Here is a 24,846-nt window from a genome sequence, read left to right on the forward strand (position 1 = left end):
CACCCCGTGGGGTCAAAATGATCACAAGAACGGTGAGCAAAAATCCCAGAAGCACACGGGGGGACCTAGTGAATGACCTGCAGAGAGCTGGGACCAAAGTAACAAAGCCTACCATCAGTAACACACTACGCCGCCAGGGACTCAAATCCTGCAGTGCCAGACGTGTCCCCCTGCTTAAGCCAGCACATGTCCAGGCCCGTCTGAAGTTTGCTAGAGAGCATCTGGATGATCCAGAAGAGGATTGGGAGAATGTCATATGGTCAGATGAAACCAAAATATAACTTTTTGGTAAAAACTCAACTGGTCGTGTTTGGAGGACAAAGAATGCTGAGTTGCATCCAAAGAACACCATACCTGCTGTGAAGCATGGGGGTGGAAACATCATGCTTTGGGGCTGTTTTTCTGCAAAGGGACCAGGACGACTGATCCGTGTAAAGGAAATAATGAATGGGGCCATGTATCGTGAGATTTTGAGTGAAAACCTCCTTCCATCAGCAAGGACATTGAAGATGAAACGTGGCTGGGTCTTTCAGCATGACAATGATCCCAAACACACCACCCGGGAACGAAGGAGTGGCTTCGTAAGAAGCATTTCAAGGTCCTGGAGTGGCCTAGCCAGTCTCCAGATCTCAACCCCATAGAAAATCTTTGGAGGGAGTTGAAAGTCCGTGTTGCCCAGCGACAGCCCCAAAACATCACTGCTCTAGAGGAGATCTGCATGGAGGAATGGGCCAAAATACCAGCAACAGTGTGTGAAAACCTTGTGAAGACTTACAGAAAACGTTTGACCTGTGTCATTGCCAACAAAGGGTATATAACAAAGTATTGAGATCAACTTTTGTTATTGACCAAATACTTATTTTCCACCATAATTTGCAAATAAATTCATAAAAAATCCTACAATGTGATTTTCTGGATTTTTTTTCTCATTTTGTCTGTCATAGTTGAAGTGCACCTATGATGAAAATTACAGGCCTCTCTCATCTTTTTAAGTGGGAGAACTTGCACAATTGGTGGCTGACTAAATACTTTTTTGCCCCGCTGTACTTGTTGGACAAGTTCAGGTAAGCAAGAACTTCCCTGTTCCATTCAGTTCCAAAACGTTTTGTCTCTACTGAACAGGACCCTGGTTTGTGACTCAACGCAACACCCTGTTGGGATCCCAGCAGTGTTGTTCTCTCATGGGGACATTGCTATGGGAGACCTTCAAAGAGCGGCTCTGACTGTCTGACTGACTCAGCTGAAACTGAGAAAGGACTCTGGTCGACTTTCACTCCCCATGACCACAGCAAGCAACTATCAACATATAGCTAAAAGTGTAGGGATGAGCAAGCTACAAAATATCTCTGAGTTTAAATTAAAGATGTTCAAAACTTGGCTAAGCTTTTTTCAGATTGAAGTCGGAAGTTTACAAACACTTAGGTTGGAGTCATTAAAACTCGTTTTTTCAACCACCCCACAAATTTCTTGTTAACAAACTATAGCTTTGGCAAGTCAGTTAGGACATCTACTTTGTGCATGACAAGTCGTTTTTCCAACAATTGTTTACATACAGATTATTTCACTTATAATGCACTGTATCACAACTCCAGTGGGTCAGAAGTTTACATACACTAAGTTGACTGTGCCTAAACAGCTTGGAAAATTCCAGAAAATGATGTCATGGCTTTAAAAGCTTCTGATAGGCTAATTGACATAATTTCAGTCAATTGGAGCTGTACCTTTTTTTTTGTCATTTAGCAGACACTCTTATCCAGAGCGACTTACAGTAGTGAATGCATACATTTCATGCATTTTTTGTTGTTGTTGTACTGGCCCCCCGTGGGAATCGAACCCACAACCCTGGCGTTGCACACACCATGCTGGCGTTGCAAACACCATGCTCTACCAACTGAGCCACAGGGAAGGCTGTGGATGTATACCTGTGGATGTATTTCAAGGCCTACCTTCAAACTCAGTGCTTCTTTGCTTGATATCATGGGGAAATCAAAAGACCTCAGAAAGAAAATTGTAGACCTTCACAAGTCTGGTTCATCCTTGAAAGCTATTTCCAAACCACGTTCATCTGTACAAACAATAGTACGCAAGTATAAACACCATGGGACCACTCAGCTGTCATACCGCTCAGGAAGTAGACACGTTCTGTCTCCTAGAGATGAACGTACTTTGGTGCGAAAAGTGCAAATCAATCCCAGAACAACAGCAAAGGACCTTGTGAAGATGCTGGAGGAGACCGGTACAAAATGATCTATCCATTGATAGCCTAATGTTGTTTTGAATGACAATCTAATTGAATGTTAGGATGGAAAAGTAGTGTATCAGGGGTAAAACATTATCAACCATTTCTAACAAAACAAAATGATGTGTGACACCAATTTGTGATAGGTGACCTCTAAGCATTGAAGTGTGAATCTGGTCAAAATTGTTCCATCATCACACTTCTTGTGAATTTGGAGCAAACATGTTCTAAATATAAACCTAGTTTATCCTCATAAGTCACAGACACTGACTTGTAGGCTACGATAAAAAAAAAAAAAAAATGACGAATGAGTCAGCAAGTTACCAATACATTACCTTACTATCCTACATGTGGTCTTTGGACATTAGACTCCACTGAAGGCTGTAAAAAAAATTGCAAGCAAAGAACCGCAAGGATTGTGTATCTATTTGGTCATACTGATCATTAAAGATCATTAAAAATGTACGTGATACAGTTAGATCTACATTTTTCTCCCATGTGAGAAAGTAGGCCCAGGCTTTTTATATCGTTGTATATATAAACACTAGTATAGCAACACAGACATGGCCACATAGTAATGAGTCACAAGGCGCCTCAAGCATGGCATGGTTTAAGTTTTTGCAAGCAATGTAATACGGCGGTGAGAATGGATTGCCACAATGTTACTGCGATGTTGCAAATAGATTCTGTATGTTTTTAGTTCAGATAATTAAATAAATTTTACTGTCGACAAAAGTTTGGCCTACATGCAATAACTTCAGAGACAGAACATGAAGCCTACGGAAAAGCGAAACATTATAACAACTTGGGGTAATGCTTTGCTCATATCGCCCAACAATCAATATCTACGGATATGTATGCGCCTTGGTACATGCATGTTTCTTTCGACAATCAATTACTGGTTAGTCGAGAACAAGTAAAGTGGAAAGCAACATACAGTGGTTTGATCCATTCCAGTGTTGATTTCTGATGGACGAACTGAAGGGACGGTGTGCCGCAGGTACGAAGCTCTTTTCAGGGATTAGACATCCTCGGTTCTGGTGGTAGTAATCCATAGTTAAAAACCGGTTCGGACTAGGGGTGAGTCCCACCACATCCTCACTGTCGTACATCATGCAAAACTAACTGCAGCCCGAAATAGAAAGCAAATGTCCTTTGATCTCCTCCCGTTCGAATAAAAAAGACAAGAGAGCGTTTCAAAAACACCGAGCGCAACGAAGGATGTCATCACATGTCGCGGGGAAAGAACGCACCAGAGGGTTTCCTCCTCAACAGAGTCGGAACAATATTACACAACAGTTTAACAACTTCTTGTTCTCCAACCTGTCCGATGAAGTGACGCAACCGACCTATATGGTGGTTTAATTCAGTGGGCACAAACGGTTGTGATTAGGAAAAATAACTAGATAAAAAAAATCGAACAAATTATTCCGTTTTATTTGCTCGGCTCGTTTTGGGAATATTGAGTCCACGATTCACTGTTTTTGAAACGGTGTTTCCAAAACTGTTGACCAACTCGGGCGACACAGGGATTAAAGTGGACCACGCTATCCCGCCCGTCGATCTGCCTTTTCCTTCCAATGCAAGCATGTGTAGAATACAAGTCCTATAGAAAAGTCGCCTATGAGAACTTATTGTCCAGCATGCTCCCAGCGTCAGTGACGTGTCCACCCAATCTCATATTTACAGATACAGTACTGTACGTCGCCTCAACAACCGAATCAAGTGGAAATAGGTATTTTAATTCCAGATCGCTCCTATTATGACAACACCAGAACGGATAATATGTTCCAGGAGTAATATCCGATCTCTTCGATAGACGACGGAGAGCGCTATACTAGTTCATCTCAAATACAGCAGGCTTACGATTCGCCGAAAAATCTCGCGAATCTGTTGAGCATCCTGTTGTTTTTCGTGATTCCCCGCGTTACATAAGGATACTTGACGGCCGGCGTCCATGTCTTGTGAAGAGACCTCTGCTCACAGTTCATTCAGTTTCCAAATCCTGCCCTGCAACATTTTTTTTGACGAGTATCAGCAGCTGCGTATTAGCTCCACCTACCCCAGCCTCACTTCTCCGTCCTGAAACCCTCAGCTGGGTGTCTCAAACCGGAAGCATCCCGTTTAGGGGAAAAGGATAGCAGAAGAGAAGAAGCTCGTAAACCGACTCAGGTTATCCTTCCCCTGGCTATGGCCAAATTTAACATTCTCAGTTTGTAAATCATAGAGGGGGATATTTGATGTTGTTTAAGGTGTTCACCAGATGATGAGTATCTATTCTGCATGAGATTTGAAGTGGAACATGATATTTACATGATACTAACAGTACAGCCCTAATTGATCTATGACTGTAGTGGGACTTGACAGAAACTGGGATGTCATTTTTTTAATGACTGAATTCGGCCAATGGCTCTTTAAAAGTGCAATATGCAGAAATCGCGTCGCCATTTCCTGGTTGCTAAAATTCAAATAGTTCGCCTAATGTTTGTTTATGTGACAAAACATGCAAGTACAGTGTAGAGAATCATTGTACCATCTAAACCGCTTTGAAATATGTTTTCCATAACCAAAACTATTGTACACTGAACAAAAATATAAACGCAACATGTAAAGTGTTAGTGCCATGTTTCATGAGTTGAAATAAAATATCCCAGAAATGTTCCATACACTCAAAAAACGTGTTTCTCTCATATTTTGGGCACAAATTAGTTTACATCACTGTTCGAGATCATTTCTCCTTTGCCAAGATAATCCATCCACCTGACAGGTGTGGCATATCAAGAAGCTGATTAAACAGCATGATCATTACACAGGTGCACCTTGTGCTGGGGACAATAAAAGACCACTCTAAAATGTGCAGTTTTGTCACACAACACAATGCCACAGAAGTTTCCATGGAGTGTGCAATTGGCATGCTGGCTGCAGGAATGTCCACCAGAGCTGTTGCCAGATAATTTGATGTTAATTTCTCTACCATAAGCCGCCTCCAACATCGTTTTAGAGAATGTGGCAGTACGTCCAACTGGCCTCACAACCGCAGACCAAATAAAATAAAATGTTATTGGTCACATACACATGGTTAGCAGATGTTATTGCGAGTGTAGCGAAATGCTTGTGCTTCTAGTTCCGACAGTGCAGCAATATCTAACATGTAATCTAACAATTCCACAACAACTACCTAAAGCACATCAATCTAAGTAAAGGAATGGAATAAGAGTACATACATATAATATAGGGGGGTATTTGATGTAGTTGGCCACGTATATGGCGTCGTGTGTGCGAGCTGTTTGCTGATGTCAACGTTGTGAACAGAATGCCCCAACGGTGGAGTTGTGGTTATGGTATGGGCAGGCATAAGCTATGGACAACAAACACAATTGCATTTTATCGATGGTAATTTGAATGCACAGAGATACAGTGACAAGATCCTGAGGCCCATTGTCATGCCATTCCTCCGCTGCACCACCTCATGTTTCGGCATGATAATGCACGGCCCCATGTCAGGATCTGTACACAATTCATGGAAGCTAAAAATGTCCCAGTTCTTCCATGGCCTGCATGCTCACCAGACATGTCACCCATTGAGCATGTTTGGGATGCTCTGGATTGACATGTACGACAGCGTGTTCCACTTGCCGCCAATATCCAGCAACTTCGCACAGCCATTGAAGAGGAGAGGGTCAATATTCCACAGGCCACAATCAACAGCCTGATAAACTCTATGTGAAGGAGATGTGTCGCGCTGTATGAGGCAAGATAAATAAAGGTTACATTTATTTGAAAAAATATATTTAAAAAATATTTTAAAAAGAATATTGGTGGTCACACCAGATAGCGACTGGTTTCCTGATTTACGCCCCTTCTATTTTTTTTAAGGTATCTGTGGCCAAAAGATGAATATCTGTATTCCCAGTCATGTGAGATCCATAGATTAGGGCCTAATTTATTTATTTTAATTGATTGATTTCCTTATATGAACTGTAACTAAGTAAAAACTTAGAAATTGTTGCATGTTGCATTTCTATTTTTATTCTGTATATTTTCAGCTGTTTGAAGCTGGTGTACAAAACCGGGGTTAATTTTTTTATTTTAAATTCAACTAGGCAAGTCAGTTAAGAACAAAATCTTATTTTAAATGACGGCCTACACCGGCCAAACCCGGACAACGCTGGGCCAATTGTGTGCCGCCCTATGGGCCTCCCAATCACAGTCGGTTGTGATACAGCCTGGAATCGAACCAGGGTGTCTGTAGTGACGCCTCAAACACTGAGATGCAGTGCCTTAGACCGCTGCGCCACTCGGGGGCCCCGAGACGCAAAAACAAAACTTAAGAACTCTAAGCATAGAAATAGCACACAGAGAACAGATTTACCGCTTCTTAGACTTGCTTTCAATGAGAATTACAGAGCTATAATTTGGTCAGGTCGCCCCAAAAAAAATCATATTGCAGCTTTAATAAAGTTGTATTCTATTCAAAAACAAAAAAAGGTTTGAACAGTTTAAAATATGAGTGACAAATCAGTATTGTTAAGCCTGAATGCAGAACAATGTATTTACTGAAAACAAGTGTGGCGGCTGTTATTCTGAGACAAAACAAGACACTTGTCAATATTGTTCAACCTTTCCATCCATCCCTGTCCCTGTACCGTAAATACGCCCAATGACTGCCCACCAATTACACACACCTTTCACAGTGCAGCTGAACTCTCTGTGAACCCAACAAACCAGGCAAAAGCCTCACCTTGTGCTGACCCACCACACGCTCAACTTCTCACTTCACTCCTCTGCACCTTGTAACTGGAATCACCCCAAAGTTCTCCTGTAATCCAGTAGGACCCCCCCCCCTTTCCCCACCTTCCTTGGTTTCACTTCCCTGGGCAGGTTGCACACACACTTCCTAGCGGGTAGAGCAGTGTGCACATAAGGCAATGAATAGTCAAGTCGTGGCGTCACTGTGCATCAGTCAACGAGCTAAACCAAGGTTGCTGTCAGTGAGTGAAAGATGGCCCCATCCATAAGTAGAACAACGTATCAGCCTCTTCTTTAATGCCTCGGCTGATCCCATTTTTTTCCTTGGTGCGAAAGCGCTTGGGTATTGATTTTCATCTGTTTAAAATATTAGCTGCTCAGGATAAAAGACCACACATCAAATAAATACACATTTGTTAATTGATAGGAGGCATTAAATCCATTGAGAGTGGCGGCAGGGGTACTAGCGACAGATACGGGCCCTTTCATAGGATATTACAATTTCCTGATGGGTATGTAAGCGAGCGAGCAGTGCCTGGCAAGTTGCGTAATGAAAATTGACTTCATTGTAAATGTACGACACAAAGCAATTTGCTATTATTTACGCTTACATCATTGCCTTTAGCCCAGTTTGCTTATTACCGTTTCACAACATAATTTTCTTCGAGGTCAGTTGATGATTAAATATCGAAACACGTTTTGCACAACAAGCAATTCAGGAAAGTGGAACAGCCAAATATTGCCTTTGTTTCTGAGGCACTGCTCAGCGCTCTCATACATTGTAGGCCTTCACCCCGACCCTAACAATCACATGTGCACACAATCTGTCTGACCTTTGACTGATTCAAATCAAATGTTGTGTCACCTGCGCTGAATATAACCGGTGTAGACTTTACCGTGAAATGCTTGCTTTATGAGCCCTTCCCAATGATGCAATGTTTAAAAATAAAACTAGTAACACAAGAGGAATAAAATAAAATACACAAGGATGGAGCTATATATGGGAGTACCAGTACCAGATCACTGTGGACCTATATACAGGGAGTACCAGTACCAAATCAATGTGGAGCTATATACAGGGAGTACCAGTACCAAATCAATGTGGAGCTATATACAGGGAGTACCAGTACCAAATCAATGTGGAGCTATATACAGGGAGTACCAGTACCAAATCAATGTGGAGCTATATACAGGGAGTACCAGTACCAAATCAATGTGGAGCTATATACAGGGAGTACCAGTACCAAATCAATGTGGAGCTATATACAGGGAGTACCAGTACCAAATCAATGTGGAGCTATATACAGGGAGTACCAGTACCAAATCAATGTGGAGCTATATACAGGGAGTACCAGTACCAAATCAATGTGGAGCTATATACAGGGAGTACCAGTACCAAATCAATGTGGAGCTATATACAGGGAGTACCAGTACCAAATCAATGTGGAGCTATATACAGGGAGTACCAGTACCAAATCAATGTGGAGCTATATACAGGGAGTACCAGTACCAGATCAATGTGGAGCTATATATTGGGAGTACCAGTACCAGATCAATGTGGAGCTATATACAGGGAGTACCAGTACCAAATCAATGTGGAGCTATATACAGGGAGTACCAGTACCAGATCAATGTGGAGCTATATACAGGGAGTACCAGTACCAGATCACTGTGGAGCTATATACAGGGAGTACCAGATCAATGTGGAGCTATATACAGGGAGTACTAGTCCCAAATCAATGTGGAGCTATATACAGGGAGTACCAGTACCAGATCACTGTGGAGCTATATACAGGGAGTACCAGTACCAAATCAATGTGGAGCTATATACAGGGAGTACCAGTACCAGATCAATGTGGAGCTATATACAGGGAGTACCAGTACCAAATCAATGTGGAGCTATATACAGGGAGTACCAGTACCAGATCAATGTGGAGCTATATACAGGGAGTACCAGTACCAGATCAATGTGGAGCTATATACAGGGAGTACCAGTACCAGATCACTGTGGAGCTATATACAGGGAGTACCAGTACCAGATCAATGTGGAGCTATATACAGGGAGTACCAGTACCAGATCACTGTGGAGCTATATACAGGGAGTACCAGATCAATGTGGAGCTATATACAGGGAGTACTAGTCCCAAATCAATGTGGAGCTATATACAGGGAGTACCAGTACCAGATCAATGTGGAGCTATATACAGGGAGTACCAGTACCAGATCACTGTGGAGCTATATACAGGGAGTACCAGTACCAGATCAATGTGGAGCTATATATTGGGAGTACCAGTACCAGATCAATGTGGAGCTATATACAGGGAGTACCAGTACCAGATCAATGTGGAGCTATATACAGGGAGTACCAGTACCAAATCAATGTGGAGCTATATACAGGGAGTACCAGTACCAAATCAATGTGCAGACGTACAAGTTATTTGAGGTAGATATGTACATGAAGGCAGGGTAAAGTGACTAGACATCAGGATAGATAATAATTAGAGTAAAATAAAGGACAGAGTAGCCGCAGCAAAGGATGAGTGTGAAAGTGTATGTTGGAGTGTGTGCGTGCGTGGTTTTTCTGCGGAAATGTCAATGTAGTTGTGTGTGTATATGGTGTGTGTATATATAGTCTAGTGATATATATATAAATAACAATCGTGAAACACATAGCACACATAGGCACTCACACAAAACAATATCCCACATCGCAGGTGGGAAAAAGGACACACTAAGTATGATCCCCAATTAGAGGTAACGATTATCAGCTGCCTCCAATTGGGAACCATACACACACACCAACATAGAAACACAATACCTAGAAACCCCCCCAGTCACGCCCTGACCTAAAACACCATCGAGAACCCCGAGGGCTCTCTATGGTCAGGGCGTGACATTGCCAGCTGGCCTGCGCTTGCTTTGAGAACGCGCCCTTCGACTGTTGGCTCCGAGTCAGTCTCACAGGTTTCGCATTATAAGCATAAAAACATTGCTTTCCAACGGATAAGGTGCACAAGAGTTCTAAAATGTCTTGTTATCAACCTAAAATGTCAAATCGGGTCAGTAAACCTTAGTGTCACTGAACAGGCGGCCTATTTCAACATATGGGCCAACACTCTTTACTCTTACAGATAACCCTTCATGGAGTGTGTGTCAATTGGCAAGAAACAGCACTTCAAAAACTAGATGACGAAGCCAGGGCCTGTATTCACAAATAGTCTCCTAGTGGAGTGCTCAGATAAGATCTAAAAGGCCAAACTGATCCTAATGAATAAGATTACACGGAAAGGGGGAAATGATTCTAGATTAGCACTCCTACTTTTTGAATACAAGCACTGGACACCCCAATGACTCGTGGAGTTCTACAGAGAAAGGCATGGAACTGAAGCCATTATTCTTGTTAATTTCTCATCTTGCCGAATACGTCCTGGCTGGATCTGACTTTGAGAAACGCACTGACACTTTTAAACATTAAAACGCCACTAATCACTTTCTGGAACCTGTGAAGGAAGGCTGTGAAGGAAGAGGGCTTTTTGCAAGGCGGTAATTCTTCTTGCTCTTAGGAGCTAAAACTTCTGAACCGATGCCCACTTTGAGAGCGGCCGACCGGCCCGGGCTCTTCCTGGGCATGGTCGGGGAAACAGTGATACATATCCCAACATATTGGACCTGATGATGCCAATTAGGAACACTTACACATTTTCAACCACCTTATAGGTCAACCCTCAAATTGGCTTTGGTTAAAAATGAGATCCGGTGAAACAGCACCGCTGGCCGCCCCAGGCACATTTGATATTGTCTTCGTTTTGAGGAAATGAGCATCCCCACATCGTGGTAAAAATTAAATCGTAGTACATACTCTGCTGTGCTATCGTGTGTGCAATGATGTCCGAGGGGGGGGGGGGAAAGTGTTCATTGTTTGAAGTAACGTCTTTTTAATATCGCAAACGGACATGGTAGTTTCACCACTATGGCTTTAAGGAGAAGTGGGAAAGAATTGGCTATTTTGTACAAGTGAAATGCAGTTGTACATTGATGTGGCATGTTTAGGGCAATACACCTTTTCATCTGCATACAAAGAGATAATTGTAGTGTTCTGATAACAAATTGAGTAGATATTGAAGATATTTACTTCTAAGCTACTTTACAACCCTCAAATGAATTGCGGGCCGATGAACTTGAGATAATGAGAGTAGATTACATGGTGTCCTTGATAAGAGCAATTAGCATTAGTCTTTGGAGGCCAAGTGGTGCAGGGAGGAATGGGGGAGTTGAGATGTAGGGAGGGAGATGGGATGGGGGGATTTTAGGGGGGATTGAAGAGGTTTATGATGTGATGGGAGGAAATGCGTGGGAAAACCTGACTGTAACTTCAAAGCACTAAACTATGTATTTCCACCTTCATCCCTGACCCCCCCCCCCCTTCCCACTTCAACATAGACATAGCAGCCCCCCCCCTTTTTTTAACTGAGGATTACCAGAGACATTGGCCTCATGGTGTTTCTACCAACTAAGTCTCATTGTGAATCTCACACCCACCGTCATTATGTTACGTTATTTCCTTTATGAGATCAGTTGGTTCGAGGTGACAGAAAACAAAATGGAAGGAGTCATTAGTGTTGTGTCAACTCCGTTACAGTAATTACCTCCTCCTCCACAAATGGATGATGGGCTATCTAGCTCTCTGCTGCAGCACAACACGCACACGCACGCACGCACGCACGCACGCACGCACGCACACACGCACACACGCACACACGCACACACACACACACACAAAAGAACAGGGACATTAGCTCATTAGCAGCGTAGCCTAACCACTAATGACATAGATTGATAGCCACAGGAAGAAGCTGCCCAGTATCGTGTTTTTCACACAAGACAGTCGGAGGAGTCGACTTGTGACATTTCTGTCACTTCCATTAATATGATACACTTCAGAACATCAACTAGCTGAGAGAAGAACGGACCGTGTCCCTGTGTGCCTGTGTGTTTCTCTCCCTGTCCCTGCAAACAGCAGTAAAGGGTTAGCCGTTTATCATGGTTATGTACATGGGTATGTAAGATGTCGGACACATTGCCCTCTTTTCTCCCAGCATGCATTGCAGATCTGCTATGGGTTCATTACACCACACACTCCTCTCGATGGTGTAATGAACCCATTAAAGAGTTCAACTTTGAAGAGTTGGCCTGTGTCCCAAATAGGGCTGAGCGATAAGGCCAAAACATCATATGACGGTATTTCAAACAACAATTACGGTATGACAGTATTTTATGTTTTTTTAATAATAAAAGTTCAAAATGCGCTTCATGAGTAGCACATGACCCTACAGTGGCAACATATACATTCTAAGTGATTTCAATGGGTCTTCTCCATTCTGATTGTTTTATACTGTTCAATTCAACCAAATATCATTTTCAGCATTTTCATCAATTTCCTGCACTCATTTGGGGTAATTTCCACACTGCCACATAGGGCTGCAAGATATCGGCAAACAATCTAGGCCTTATTTTAAACCAAATGTTGAAATTGGGATTCGACTTGCGAGTTAGAGCAAAACACTTGGGTGAACTGTTGGCATTATGGCAATTCTAATTCTATAGCTAGAATATAATAGCGGGCTCTTTGAATACAGTGTTATTTGACATGACAAGAGTGAAAATGCCAGGAGTTATTGTGACAGGTTAGGAAACAGAGTGTTGTTGACAAGTGTTTCCTAGAGGACCCTATAATCTTTGGCTACATTTAATGTTTTCTCGTAGCAACTTCATGTAGCTAACATATTCATGCTTCAAGTATTTCTCTTTGATTTAGAAGATACTGTTGTGCAAACAACATACCGATTAAGGTCTACACCATCACTGGTATTATCAGGCTGTGTAGTTAGTTCCGCTTGCTCTGACAGTACATTTATAGGCTAGCTAACTAGCGATTAGCATTTGCGGCTAACACGATTCAGGCCCAACTTGTCGTTTGCAGGTGTAAGAAACACAAACTCAGTGTAATTGTAGAACGCTAGTGGATTTATATGAAGAAGCAAAGTGTAAACAGCATTGTTGTCATCAACACTGTTGCATGTGCCGCACTGAACATGCAGACTGAACGCAAGTGTGTCTTGGTTTGAGGAACCACAAACATGCTCCTTGAGTGACAGGGCTTGGTCTGTGTGAGTGAGTGAGTGAGTGAGTGAGTGAGTGAGTGAGTGAGTGAGTGAGTGAGTGAGTGAGTGAGTGAGTGAGTGAGTGAGTGATCACTCTGCTACCGTCCGGCAAGTAGCGAAGTACACTAACAAAATGGATGTTACACACAGCGTACAACATTTAACAAACCAAACATTCAAATACCGTTATAGAATGTAACGTAAAAACACAAACCGGTCCGTGCATCAATACCGGTATATCGTAAAATACAGTATACCGCACAGCCCTAGTCCCAAATGGCATGTTATTCTGTATTTAGGGATAGGCCACTGGTCAAAATTAGTGCACTATATAGGGAATAGGGAGCCATTTGAGATGCAGAAAGAGCCTCCCCTATCTGACAGCAGAGTGGGTTTGACATGTTGCTCAATCGCTTGCCTCACACCTCCCTTATCACCCTGCTCATCGCTCGGTCTGTGTACATGTGGCTGAGGGCAAGGGTGAAAGAAAAAGGGGTGTGTGTGACATGTTATAAGCTACATAACTGTATGGGAAAGACAGCTTCAGTATATTTTCATGTACGGATCGGGTGCGTGTGTACATTTCTAAATCCGTGACCATATGGCGGTTGCATTGCATGAAATCATTTTTTTTTACGAGCAAATCCCCCAAAACCCCTTGTCCAAACAACTCCGACTGAAAACAAGAGCTTTTACCTGTGAGAAAGTGGTTACATGACATCTCCGTCTGAGAACTCTGGAGCTAGGCCAAGGGTAATGGTGATGGCTTGAGTTAGCTGTTAGCATATGGCGTGGATTAGCTACTGTTAGCCTCTGCACATCTGGAGGAGCCAGGCAGCGGCTATGTGGGTATTCTGAGTATAAACTGCAGGCATGGTTCTGGGAAGGGTAGCACACACATGTACATGCACACACTACGTTGGGAGGTTTGAGCCTGTGAAAGCCTGTCTCGTTATCTCCGTAATGGGCCAGAGGACGTGTGGAAGAGGCCAGAGCTGTCTTGTAATCTTAACGTCTGTACGTGTTTGTTTACCTTTGTTTTTACACACGCTTTCATGCTCGACTCTTTTTACTGGGGGGCACTGGGGTCAGTGTGTTGTGTGAAAGTAAAGGGGATGAAAATATCAGCTGAAGTACAGGTTATTTCCGTGATACGAGAAATCAAATGACCTTGTTCCTATAGCACTTAGAAGAAACCTAGCTAGAATAACCCTGGCCATCTCTTATGAAATGGAGAAAAAGAGCCAGATGTACAGAAATAATTAACTGGTTGTTAAAATGACCCGTTAAAAAATTGAACCTCAGCAATTGTAAATTGCTTGAAAAGTCATTCTTACAAGGAGAAAGAGCGAGAGAGAAATGCTTTACAAATAGGCTCTCTTTGGAAGGGAAATAGCTTGGTTTTCTAGCTCAATAGAGGCTCATTTTTTATTATTTTTATCCTGGCCTCCACATCAAAACATGCCTTTCCCACCCAGATGGAAGCCAAGGTCATGGCCCACTGTTTCTGAGAGCAAATGACTGACCCTCAAAGAGAAAAATCTCTGAATGACAAGATGCTTGGTTTGTGTCAAGTGGCCCAAGTTGTTAAAATGTTTTTTCTTATTTTTCTTTCTTCTCAAAGTTGTATTTGGGTGAAAACATTAGAATTCAATCACTTTTTGATAGAACCACTTGATTTGAACGAAACCTTCCATACGTATTTGTCCATTGCAGAAGCGCTCAAAAAGTGACGTTTTGGGCCTGAATACCAAAACATTCAAGAGATAAAGGTGCTCAAAGTTGACCCATTTTACATACCACACCAGACCATGATCCATCATTGAGAAAGAGAAACGGTTGAGATTGATATTGTTTAAAAGCTTACAAACAGGGCTGTCAAACAATTGTTAAATTATTTTTTAACGGCATATATGAAAAAAAGAAAACATTTCTTATTCACATACTGTACAGTTGAAGTCAGAAGTCTACATACACCTTAGCCAAATACTTTTAATCTCAGTTTTTCATCATTCCTGATTTTTAATCCTAGTACAAATTCCCTGTCTTAGGTCAGTTAGGATCACCACTTTATTTTAAGAATGTGAAATATCAGAATAATAGTAGAGAGAATTATTTATTTCAGCTTTTATTTCTTTCATCACATTCCCAGTGGGTCAGACATTTACATACACTCAATTAGCATTTGGTAGCATTGCCTTTACATTGTTTAACTTGGGTCAAATGTTCTGGTAGCCTTCCACAAGCTTCCCAAAATAAGTTGGGTGAATTTTGGCCCATTCCTCCTGACAGAGCTGGTGTAACTAAGTCAGGTTTGTAGGCCTCCTTGCTCGCACACGCTTTTTCAGTTCTGCCCACAAATTTTCTATGGGATTGAGGTCAGGGCTTTGTGATGGCCACTCCAATACCTTGACTTTGTTGTCTTTAAGCCATTTTGCCACAACTTTGGAAGTATGCTTGGGGTCATGTCCATTTGGAAGACCCATTTGCGACCAAGCTTTAACTTTCTGACTGATGACCTGAGATGTTGCTTCAATATAGCCACATAATTTCCCTACCTCATGATGCCATCTATATTGTGAAGTGCACCAGTCCCTCCTGCAGCAAAGCACCCCACAACATGATGCTGCCACCCCCATGCTTCACGGTTGGGATGGTGTTCTTCGGCTTGCAAGCCTCCCCTTTTTTCCACCAAACATAACGATGGTCATTATGGCCAAACAGTTCTATTTTTATTTCATTTGACCAAAGGACATTTCTACAAAAAGTATGATCTTTGTCCCCATGTGCAGTTGCAAACTGTAGTCTAGCTTTTTTATGGCGGTTTTGGAGCAGTGGCTTCTTCCTTGCTGAGTGGCCTTTCAGGTTATGTCGATATAGGACTTGTTTTACTGTGGATATAGATACTTTAGTACCTGTTTCCTCCAGAATCTTCACAAGGTCCTTTGCTGTTGTTCTGGGATTGATTTGCACCTTTCCCAACAAAGTACGTTCATCTCTAGGAGACAGAACGTGTCTCCTTCCTGAGCGGTATGACGGCTGCGTGGTCCAATGGTGTTTATACTTGCGTACTATTGTTTGTACAGATGAACGTGGTACCTTCAGGCGTTTAGAAATTGCTCCCAAGGATGAACCAGATTTGTGGAGGTCTACAATTTTTTTTCTGAGGTCTTGGCTGATTTCTTTAGATTTTCCCATGATGTTAAGCAAAGAGGCCCTGAGTTTGAACGTAGGCCTTGAAACACATCCACAGGTACACCTCCAAATGACTCAAATGATGTCAATTTGCCCCCCCCCCCCGGGTTGTGCCATGGCGGAGATCTTTGTGGGCTATACTCGGCCTTGTCTTAGGACGGTAGGTTGGTGGTTGGAGACATCCCTCTAGTGGTGTGGGGGCTGTGCTTTGGCAAAGTGGGTGGGGTTATATCCTGCCTGTTTGGCCCTGTCCGGGGGTATCATCGGATGGGGCCACAGTGTCTTCTGATCCCTCATGTCTCAGCCTCCAGTATTTATGCTGCAGTAGTTTATGTGTCAGGGGGCTAAGGTCAGTCTGTTACATCTGGAGTATTTCTCTTGTCTTATCCGGTGTCCTGTGTGAATTTAAATATGCTCTCTCTAATTCTCTCTTTCTTTGTCTCAGAGGACCTGAGCCCTAGGACCATGCCTCAGGACTACCTGGCATGATGACTCCTTGCTATCCCCAGTCCACCTGGCCGTGCTGCTGCTTCAGTTTCAACTGTTCTGCCTGCGGCTATGGAACCCTGACCTGTTCACCGGACGTGCTTGTTGCACCCTCGACAACTACTATGATTATTATTATTTGACCATGCTGGTCATTTATGAACATTTTAACATCTTGACCATGTTCTGTTATAATATCCACCCAGCACAGCCAGAAGAGGACTGGCCACCCCTCATAGCCTGGTTCCTCTCTAGGTTTCTTCCTAGGTTTTGGCCTTTCTAGGGAGTTTTTCCTAGGGAGTTTTTCCTAGCCACTGTGCTTCTTTCACATGCATTGCTTGCTGTTTGGGGTTTTAGGCTGGGTTTCTGTACAGCACTTTGAGATATCAGCTGATGTACGAAGGGCTATATAAATAAATTTGATTTGATTTGATTTGAATTAGCCTATCAGAACATCATTTTCTGGAATTTTCCAAGCTGTTTAGGCACAGTCAAATTAGTGTATGTAAACTTCTGACCCACTGGAATTGTGATACAGTGAATTATAAGTGAAATAATCTGTCTGTAAACAATTGTTGGAAAAATGACTTGTGTCATGCACAAAGTAGATGTCCTAACTGACTTGCCAAAACTATAGTTTGTTAACAAGACATTTGTGGAGTGGTTGAAAAACGAGTTTTAATGACTCCAACCTAAGTGTATGTAAACTTCTGACTTTAACTGTATGTTGTAGCTTAGATCCTATTTTACATCCTCTAAGGTTTTGTGTGGTGTCCGCCATCGGTTGAGACACAAAATATGTGTTTTGAATACAGGGTGGGTGTCATGTTTTGGCTGATAAATTTACTAAAATGGGAATAACATTGAAATTCCAACTTTCAAATGGTACCACAAAGATGGTTGGAGGTCCATACATCAGAGAATGTTTATTTGTTTATTTGGATCCCCATTAGCTTTTGCAGAAGCAGCAGCTATTCTTCCTGGAGTCTACAAAAGTAACAAAAACACTGATATACTGATAGACAAGGACAGTCATACAAATTTAAAATACAACAATATATAAACAATACAAAAACAAATTAGACTAACAATAAAACTAAAATATTGACTTGAATGGCAATGTGTTGTTTTAAATTATACTGTCAATCCTACATGTGAAACCTATTTTAATCATAGAAATATAGATCATAGAATAGACATGACCTTTAAGTTGACATTTGATAGTTGGGTAGACCTGCGGTCATCTTTGTGGTAGTAATTAGAAGTTTAAATCCAATAAAAATGTAAATGGTGTATTTAAACTGCAGTGGTCTGAAGGGAGAGGTCCATTCTATGAATTATTATTCTATGATTATTTTTCCCTGTATTCAAGAGCATGCTGTGTCTCAACCTATGGCGGGCACAACACAAATATCTCAGATGATATGAAATAGGGTCTAAGCTATGCAAATCATCAGTGAGTTGACACGTTTTTTTTTGTTAATTGATGTCAAAGGTTTAAAAATTTAAATGTTCCTAATATATATTATTTTCCAGTGGTGAAAACATGTCTCATGGTATACTGGGGTATGCAAAATGGGTCAAATTTGAGCACCATCTCCTGAATGTTTTGGCACTCAGGTCCAAAAAGTCACTTTCTGACCACTTCTTCCATGGGCAATCATGAACATTTTGTTAAAATGAAAAGGGATGCTGTCAAAAAAGTTATGGAATTCATTCAAATGGTTTTCCCCATTTCTGAGTGTTATATGTGGACTTTTGTGTGTCTTTGGATGATAGAGCTCTATAAAAATAGCTCTGAGTTTCCAGTTTCTCAGTGATTCATTTTTCAAGGATAGTTTGGAGCTGGATATTCTTCTATACACGTCGCTGTGTGCAATTCAAACAGATCTCAACAAAATATTATCTTGGTTCCGATTTGATACTTGTTGTGGAGCCCAGAGAGAGTGTGGTAAAAAGGGAGGGAAGGGAGAGATGAGGGAGAGGGTATAGAGGGTGTAAAATAGTGTAGTGACAGTATTATAAAATATGCATTTGGTTTCTGGTTTGATGTGAGTTGTGGAGAACATCTTGCCTTAAATGGCCATGTACTCTTATAATCTCCATCCGGCACAGCCAGAAGAGGATTGGCCACCCCTCAGACCCTGGTTCTTCTCTAGGTTTTTTCCTAGGTTCCTGCCTTACTAGGGAGTTTTTCCTACCCACTGTGCTTTTACATCTGCATTGCTTGCGGTTTTAGGCTGGGTTTCTGAATAGCACTTTGTGATATCAGCTGATGTAAAAAGGGCTTTATAAATACATTTGATTGATTGATTGATTGATTGATGGAGCCCAGAGAGTGCTGTGGAAGGATAGAGGGAGGGCTAGAGGGAAGGACGGATGAAAGGAGGGAGATTGCAGGAGAGCGATTGTGGGAGAGAGAAGTGGAGGGAGATGGGGAGGGAGGGAGGGATGGATGGAGAGAGATTGATAGAGAGAGATGGAGGGATGGATGGAGGGAGGGAGAGGGCATAGAGTGCAGTGTGTGTAAGTGGATGTGTACCACGTGCTCCAAGGCCAGGGCTTTATAACACCCTGATGACCTACAGTACTGACCCCAAACACCAGATGTATCCTCCGCCCTGACGCCTTTAAAGCCTGATCACACCCCTGTGTGTGTGTGTGTGTGTGTGTGTGTGTGTGTGTGTGTGTGTGTGTGTGTGGGGGGGGCTTTTGCTGCCGGATTAGGCTACACACACAATGACCCTTTGTACATATGAGCATGCGTGTAGGATTGTGTTTGTTTATGTGTGTCTGCAAATAGTCTTTGTACTGACAGATTACAATGAGTCTTGCTACATGCCAGCAGGTGTGTAGGAGTATGTGTATAAGTGTGTGTGTGTGCAAGTGTACTTGTGTGTCTGTCGGAGTAATGTGCTGTAACGGCACAATACACACAGATACGAGTCTATATTTTTGAGAAAGTAAGACAATACATTTTTAAGCCCTTTTCCATTCTAAAAATTACAAATAAGCAAAGCAAAGGCTTTGATTTCTTATGAAACAGATGTCAAAGGGATCTTCGACAACATCTACCAGAAAAAGTATTGAAACGTATCAAAAATACATAAAAAACACAATAACGTAAAGTCCCCTGCCAACTAATATCAACACGTATACCTTTCGTTTTGGAGAAATTGTTTACCTTCTGAAATTTGAAGAAACATTGCCTTGTGCCTTGTAAGATATGTTCTAATTTCCCTTCCTCATGAGAAGAGAGGATATTGATAACCTCTCTCACTCCCTTCTCGCTCCTTTCAGGAACTAAACTGGCTGCCTGTTGAGGCTAGGCTGTCCCAGATTAGACTAGGTTTGGTTTACAGGAGTATTTATGGTCCTGCACCCAGATATCTAAGTGATTACTTTCCTCGTGTTAGGGATGCACACAATCACAGCACCAGATCAGGTGTTGCTGATGTGAGCTTATACAGGTTCAGGAGTAATGCTGGGAAAGATACTTTATTGTATAATGGAGCGATCAGAATGGAATGAGTTGCCTCTGCCTATAAAAACAACGTCCTCTCTGGACAGCTTTAAAAAATAAAGTAAAAACATGTTTGATGTCCTCTGTGCCCATATGAATAAACCCTATGATGTAACTGGAATGATGAGATAGATGTTCTTCTTCTCTGTTTTTGTTTTATTATTTCACTGCCATACCGTGTTCCATCTTGTCTAGCCATCTCGTCTCATGAGGACCACAATGGAAATAAGTCCCAGACTTTATTGTGTTTTATCCTCCATGATTTTATTAATATGCATGTATGGCTTTTTCAAGTTTTACGTGTGCTTGTTTTTTAAAATGGTCAAATTAATAAACTAAATTAAACTCTATCCAGTTAATGTCACCTCTCCTGGATTTTACTGACACCAACCATGACACCTACCCTCTTTCTATTTACTGTAACACGCTTCCTCACCCACTGAGCACCGACCGACACCGGGCAGCCACGGACGTTGAAAAGTAGTTTGAAATTTGGTCAGTCCACCCTGGTCAGACTAAATCTGAACCAACATAGACATCTATGTTTCACAAGTTTGGACAGCACAGTACAGTACAGTAAGAGACAGTACCTTATTGTACTCTTCTGCACAGTACATATCTACTGCACTCTACTGTACTGAACTCGAGTGTGCTGTGCTGCACTGTACTTTACTGTGCTGTCCAAACTTGTGAAACATAGATGTCTATGACTGGTTCAGATATGGTCCTGTCCGGACCAACCAAATGTGGTCTTGTTTGGGGACGGAGCTTATTACAATAATAGCCAGTGTGTAGAATAATACCCAAATATCCAAAAGAAGGATACTGCATATTTCTACCTTTGGGTACCTATTCAGGATACATCAACATGAAGAGAATGATATTAATTGTGTATAATTACGCATTTCTGTATAGTACAGATCAGGCTCCCGTGATGTAATTCCGTTACCGTAAATCCTTTACCAGATGTAAATCCACTTCAGCTACTGTAGTAAAATAACCTAAATACATTTTTTTTTAACTCAAGGTGTCATGTCATAGCTGACACCCCATTTGTTTCTGCCGACATCTTTGAATCTTAATTCGGAGCCAATTTTGGGAGAGAAAAAAATCCATATTTTACTGTAATTCTGTTACCAAACTTTGCATTTGCACAGTTCTTCCAATAAATGTGTTTTCTGTGTAAATTGTTCAAAGCAGTCCTTGTGCATAGAGTTGTATGGTTTATTACATTTTGAAATCAATGGTTTTTATTTGGCATACATGGGGCGGCAGGGTAGCCTAGTGGTTAGAGCGTTGGGCCAGTAACCAAAAGGTTGCTAGATCGAATCCACGAGCTGACAAGGTAACAATCTGTCATTCTGCCCCTGAACAAGGCAGTTAACCCACTGTTCCTAGGCTGTCATTGTAAATAAGAATTTGTTCTTAACTGACTTGCCTAGTTAAATAAAAAAGTAAAATAAATAAAATACATTTTAAAGTGAAACATCTGAGTCAAAAGCCTAATCCTGTTACTGTAGAATTGCCCACACACACATATATACAGAGCAAAACTTTATAAACGACCACCTCCTGCGTCGGGTGTTATGGACGGTGTGCATTTTCACTGGTAATAGCCCCGGCAAGCGATTTAGAAATGTGGAAATGTGCCGAGCCAGTTCAAATGGTAATGGGACATGTGAAATCCCCTGCTTAGCCAGCAGGTCGAGGAACAAAAGCCCCATAGAGCTGCAGCCTTCCAGGTCCTGAACATGACAAATGCTGCTGGGACCAACGCTAGGGCAGGGGGCAGAGGAACCCCCCCTCCCAACACAACTCCACCCCAACCCCATGAAGGGAGATATTGATATGGGCTGGGGAGGGGGATTAGAGTGGAGGGGGGTGGAGGAGTATACGGGGTTAACTCCCTTTCCCCTCTTTTCTCTCTCCCCGTCCCTTCCTCTACCTCCAGGGCCCCGCTGGACTAATCCACAACTGTGGATGGAAATGAAAACGACCCACCCCATCATCTCCCGCTAGACACAGAGAAGATGAGGGAGGGAGGGAGGGAGGCAAGGGAGGAGAGACAAGGGAAAGACAGCGCTAGAAAAGAAAAAAGATCACGTGAGCAACCAGGAGGGATTTCCCAAAAAAATCCACAAACAGACCTGTTAGCCTGACCCCCACCTCACCCCTGTCAGTAGTACAGTGCCCCCCCCCCTCCCCACCTCACCTCACCCTCCTCCCCTAGAGCTGGGCCAGCAGGCCCGGAGAGGAGAGAAAGGCCCTGTGGGAAGGCTTTGTAATGGGGGCCCGAGCAGGAAGAGACCGTTAAATCACTCATTATGGACATCACACTAGGGGGGGGGGCACATCCACAAAAACACAGACCTCAACTCCACATATACCCTGTACCAGACTGACCCAGGAAATTGTTGCAGCTCTCTGGTGACTAGCAAAGCAGTGCAGATTCTGGTATAAGATATACATTAGTTACACATGTGTGCTGTAGGACTATGAGCTCTAAGTCTATTAGATGAAGCTGAAAAGCCAGAGGCTTTTCATTGCTAGAGGCTTTTTCGTTACCCTGTCACAAAATGGAACAGAATAAGATGACGCTTTTATCCAAAACGATTTACAGTCACCCGTGCCTACATTTTGAATGTGGGTGGTCCTGGGAATCGAACCCACAATCCTGGCGTGTCAAGATTTATAGAGGACGTCCTCTTTACGCAGATACACACTACAGCATGTTCCATAGTGTAAATATATTTCTATGTTTCTCATATAGGTATAGGAATGGTGGTTTTGAGTACGGGTCAATATAGGGCGCTGGCCAGGGGATTGAGAGGTCATCCTTTATCAAAAGGACAACAACTTCCCATAAAGCCCCTGATCTCTGTCAACAACAGCATCAGCGGGGGGGGCCCTGGCCCAGAGCCTCGGGGCCCATCTCAGGGACAATACACAACCCAGCCAGGGCCAGTGAGAGAAGAGAGAAAGTGAGCAGCAGCACTGGTTAATCCCTCAGAGCCGTGCATATCAATAGGAGCTGAGCTCAGTAGCTAGCGATTTGCATTCAGATACATAAGGTATCATCTCATTGATTCTCACCGAGCTCCCAACAGTCTGTGGATTTAAGGCGTCCACAAGCTTCCCAGCCAAAACCGTTGGGAAGAGTTTGTGTTTATATTATGACGACGCTGTGACGTTTTTGGACTTCGGTACGTTTTTTTCCCCCGGCTGTCCGGGCACAAAAACAAGCAGAAGTCGGCAGCCGAAGTCTTTTTACATTTTTTTATTTAACTAGGCAAGTCAGTTAAGAACAAATTCTTATTTACAATGACGGCCTACCCCGGCCAAACTCGGACGACGCTGGGCCAATTGTGCGCCGCCCTATGGGACTCCCAATCATGGGCCGGTAGTCATACAGCCTGGATGAGAAATACTGCACCAAACAACTTAGTTAGATATACAATTGTTTGATCTGAGATTTCCTCTGCAAAAATGTCAAAATGAATGACAGATTTCGTGAGTTAATTTATATTAATTCTGACTATTCTGAGGCAACGGCGTCTCAAAATGGACAAACTGTACTATCGCCAGTTTGTTGGGTTGAGACGAAACTCTCCTAATAGTGAATTACCTCAATGCAAAGTAGAAGGCAGAATTACATGAGCAGCTCAGGCAACAGTAACAGCAGCAAGAGGTGAATAATTGTGAAATACTGTGAATACTTTTCTTAGTGTATTTCATTTTACTTTAGGGGCTTTTCAGGTTGGCAAAGTGTTTCAAAGACTGAGGGAGAGATCAGAACAGAAGGAGTAATGACAGAGGGTAGAGAGGTTGATTAAAGATGAAGCGGTGTTAGTAGGCCTATATTACAAACAGAGGGCCAGAGACGGGAGGAAACCATCTATCCCATACCTCACTAGTCCTGCCTCTGTGGCGGTGGACCCTGACACATTCACTAGCCTGCTAATGTTTAACCAGGCCATCTGAAAAACACAACACAAAACTCCCCTCCTTCCCTCCCTTCACTCCATCTCTTTCCTTCCCTTCACTCCCCATCTCTCTATACACATCTGGGCCTGCCCATTGTAGCTTTCCAACCCTTTCACTCGCTCACCCCTCCCCGATTCAATATTTCAACTTTAGGCTTTTGTTCGAGTCTACATGAACTCCCCTTCCACACAGCTCCCCCATCTTTCTCCTGTTGACTTCCTTCCAACGCCATATATTACTGTCAGAACAACACTACCCCACGTTCCCTGGCTGTAGGCCTCACAGGCAACACAAAGACTTAAGGGGGACATACGTCGACAGGTGGAGTAAGACCCAGCTAGAATCTCTCGGACTCAAACCACTCTATAATTGTACACCACACTGTCTACACGTCAACAAACACACTCTCCCTATGTAACCAAGCGTTGGTGTGTCTCATCCAACATATTTGTTAACAGATCTCCATTCCTGGCTCTTTTGAATGCCACATGCATTGTTCATTCAGATCA

General features: G+C 42.6%; 1 protein-coding gene across 3 annotated transcripts in view; it reads right to left on the reverse strand.

Moving 5' to 3' along the window:
• Positions 1 to 24,846, reverse strand: part of LOC106607468 (retinoic acid receptor alpha) — a 182,270-nt gene that overhangs the window by 54,141 nt on the left and 103,283 nt on the right. The window contains exon 1 of one of the 3 annotated variants that reach the window (XM_014204451.2): positions 3,177 to 4,305. The exons of the other annotated variants lie outside the window; for them this stretch is intronic. Coding sequence (XP_014059926.1) covers positions 3,177 to 3,354 — 178 coding nt within the window. The 5' untranslated portion in view covers positions 3,355 to 4,305. Of the gene's footprint in view, positions 1 to 3,176; positions 4,306 to 24,846 lie in introns of those variants that run through there. 3 annotated transcript variants of the gene reach the window in all.

This window comes from Salmo salar, chromosome ssa06, assembly GCF_905237065.1.
Source record: "Salmo salar chromosome ssa06, Ssal_v3.1, whole genome shotgun sequence".
NCBI classification, from domain to species: domain Eukaryota; kingdom Metazoa; phylum Chordata; class Actinopteri; order Salmoniformes; family Salmonidae; genus Salmo; species Salmo salar.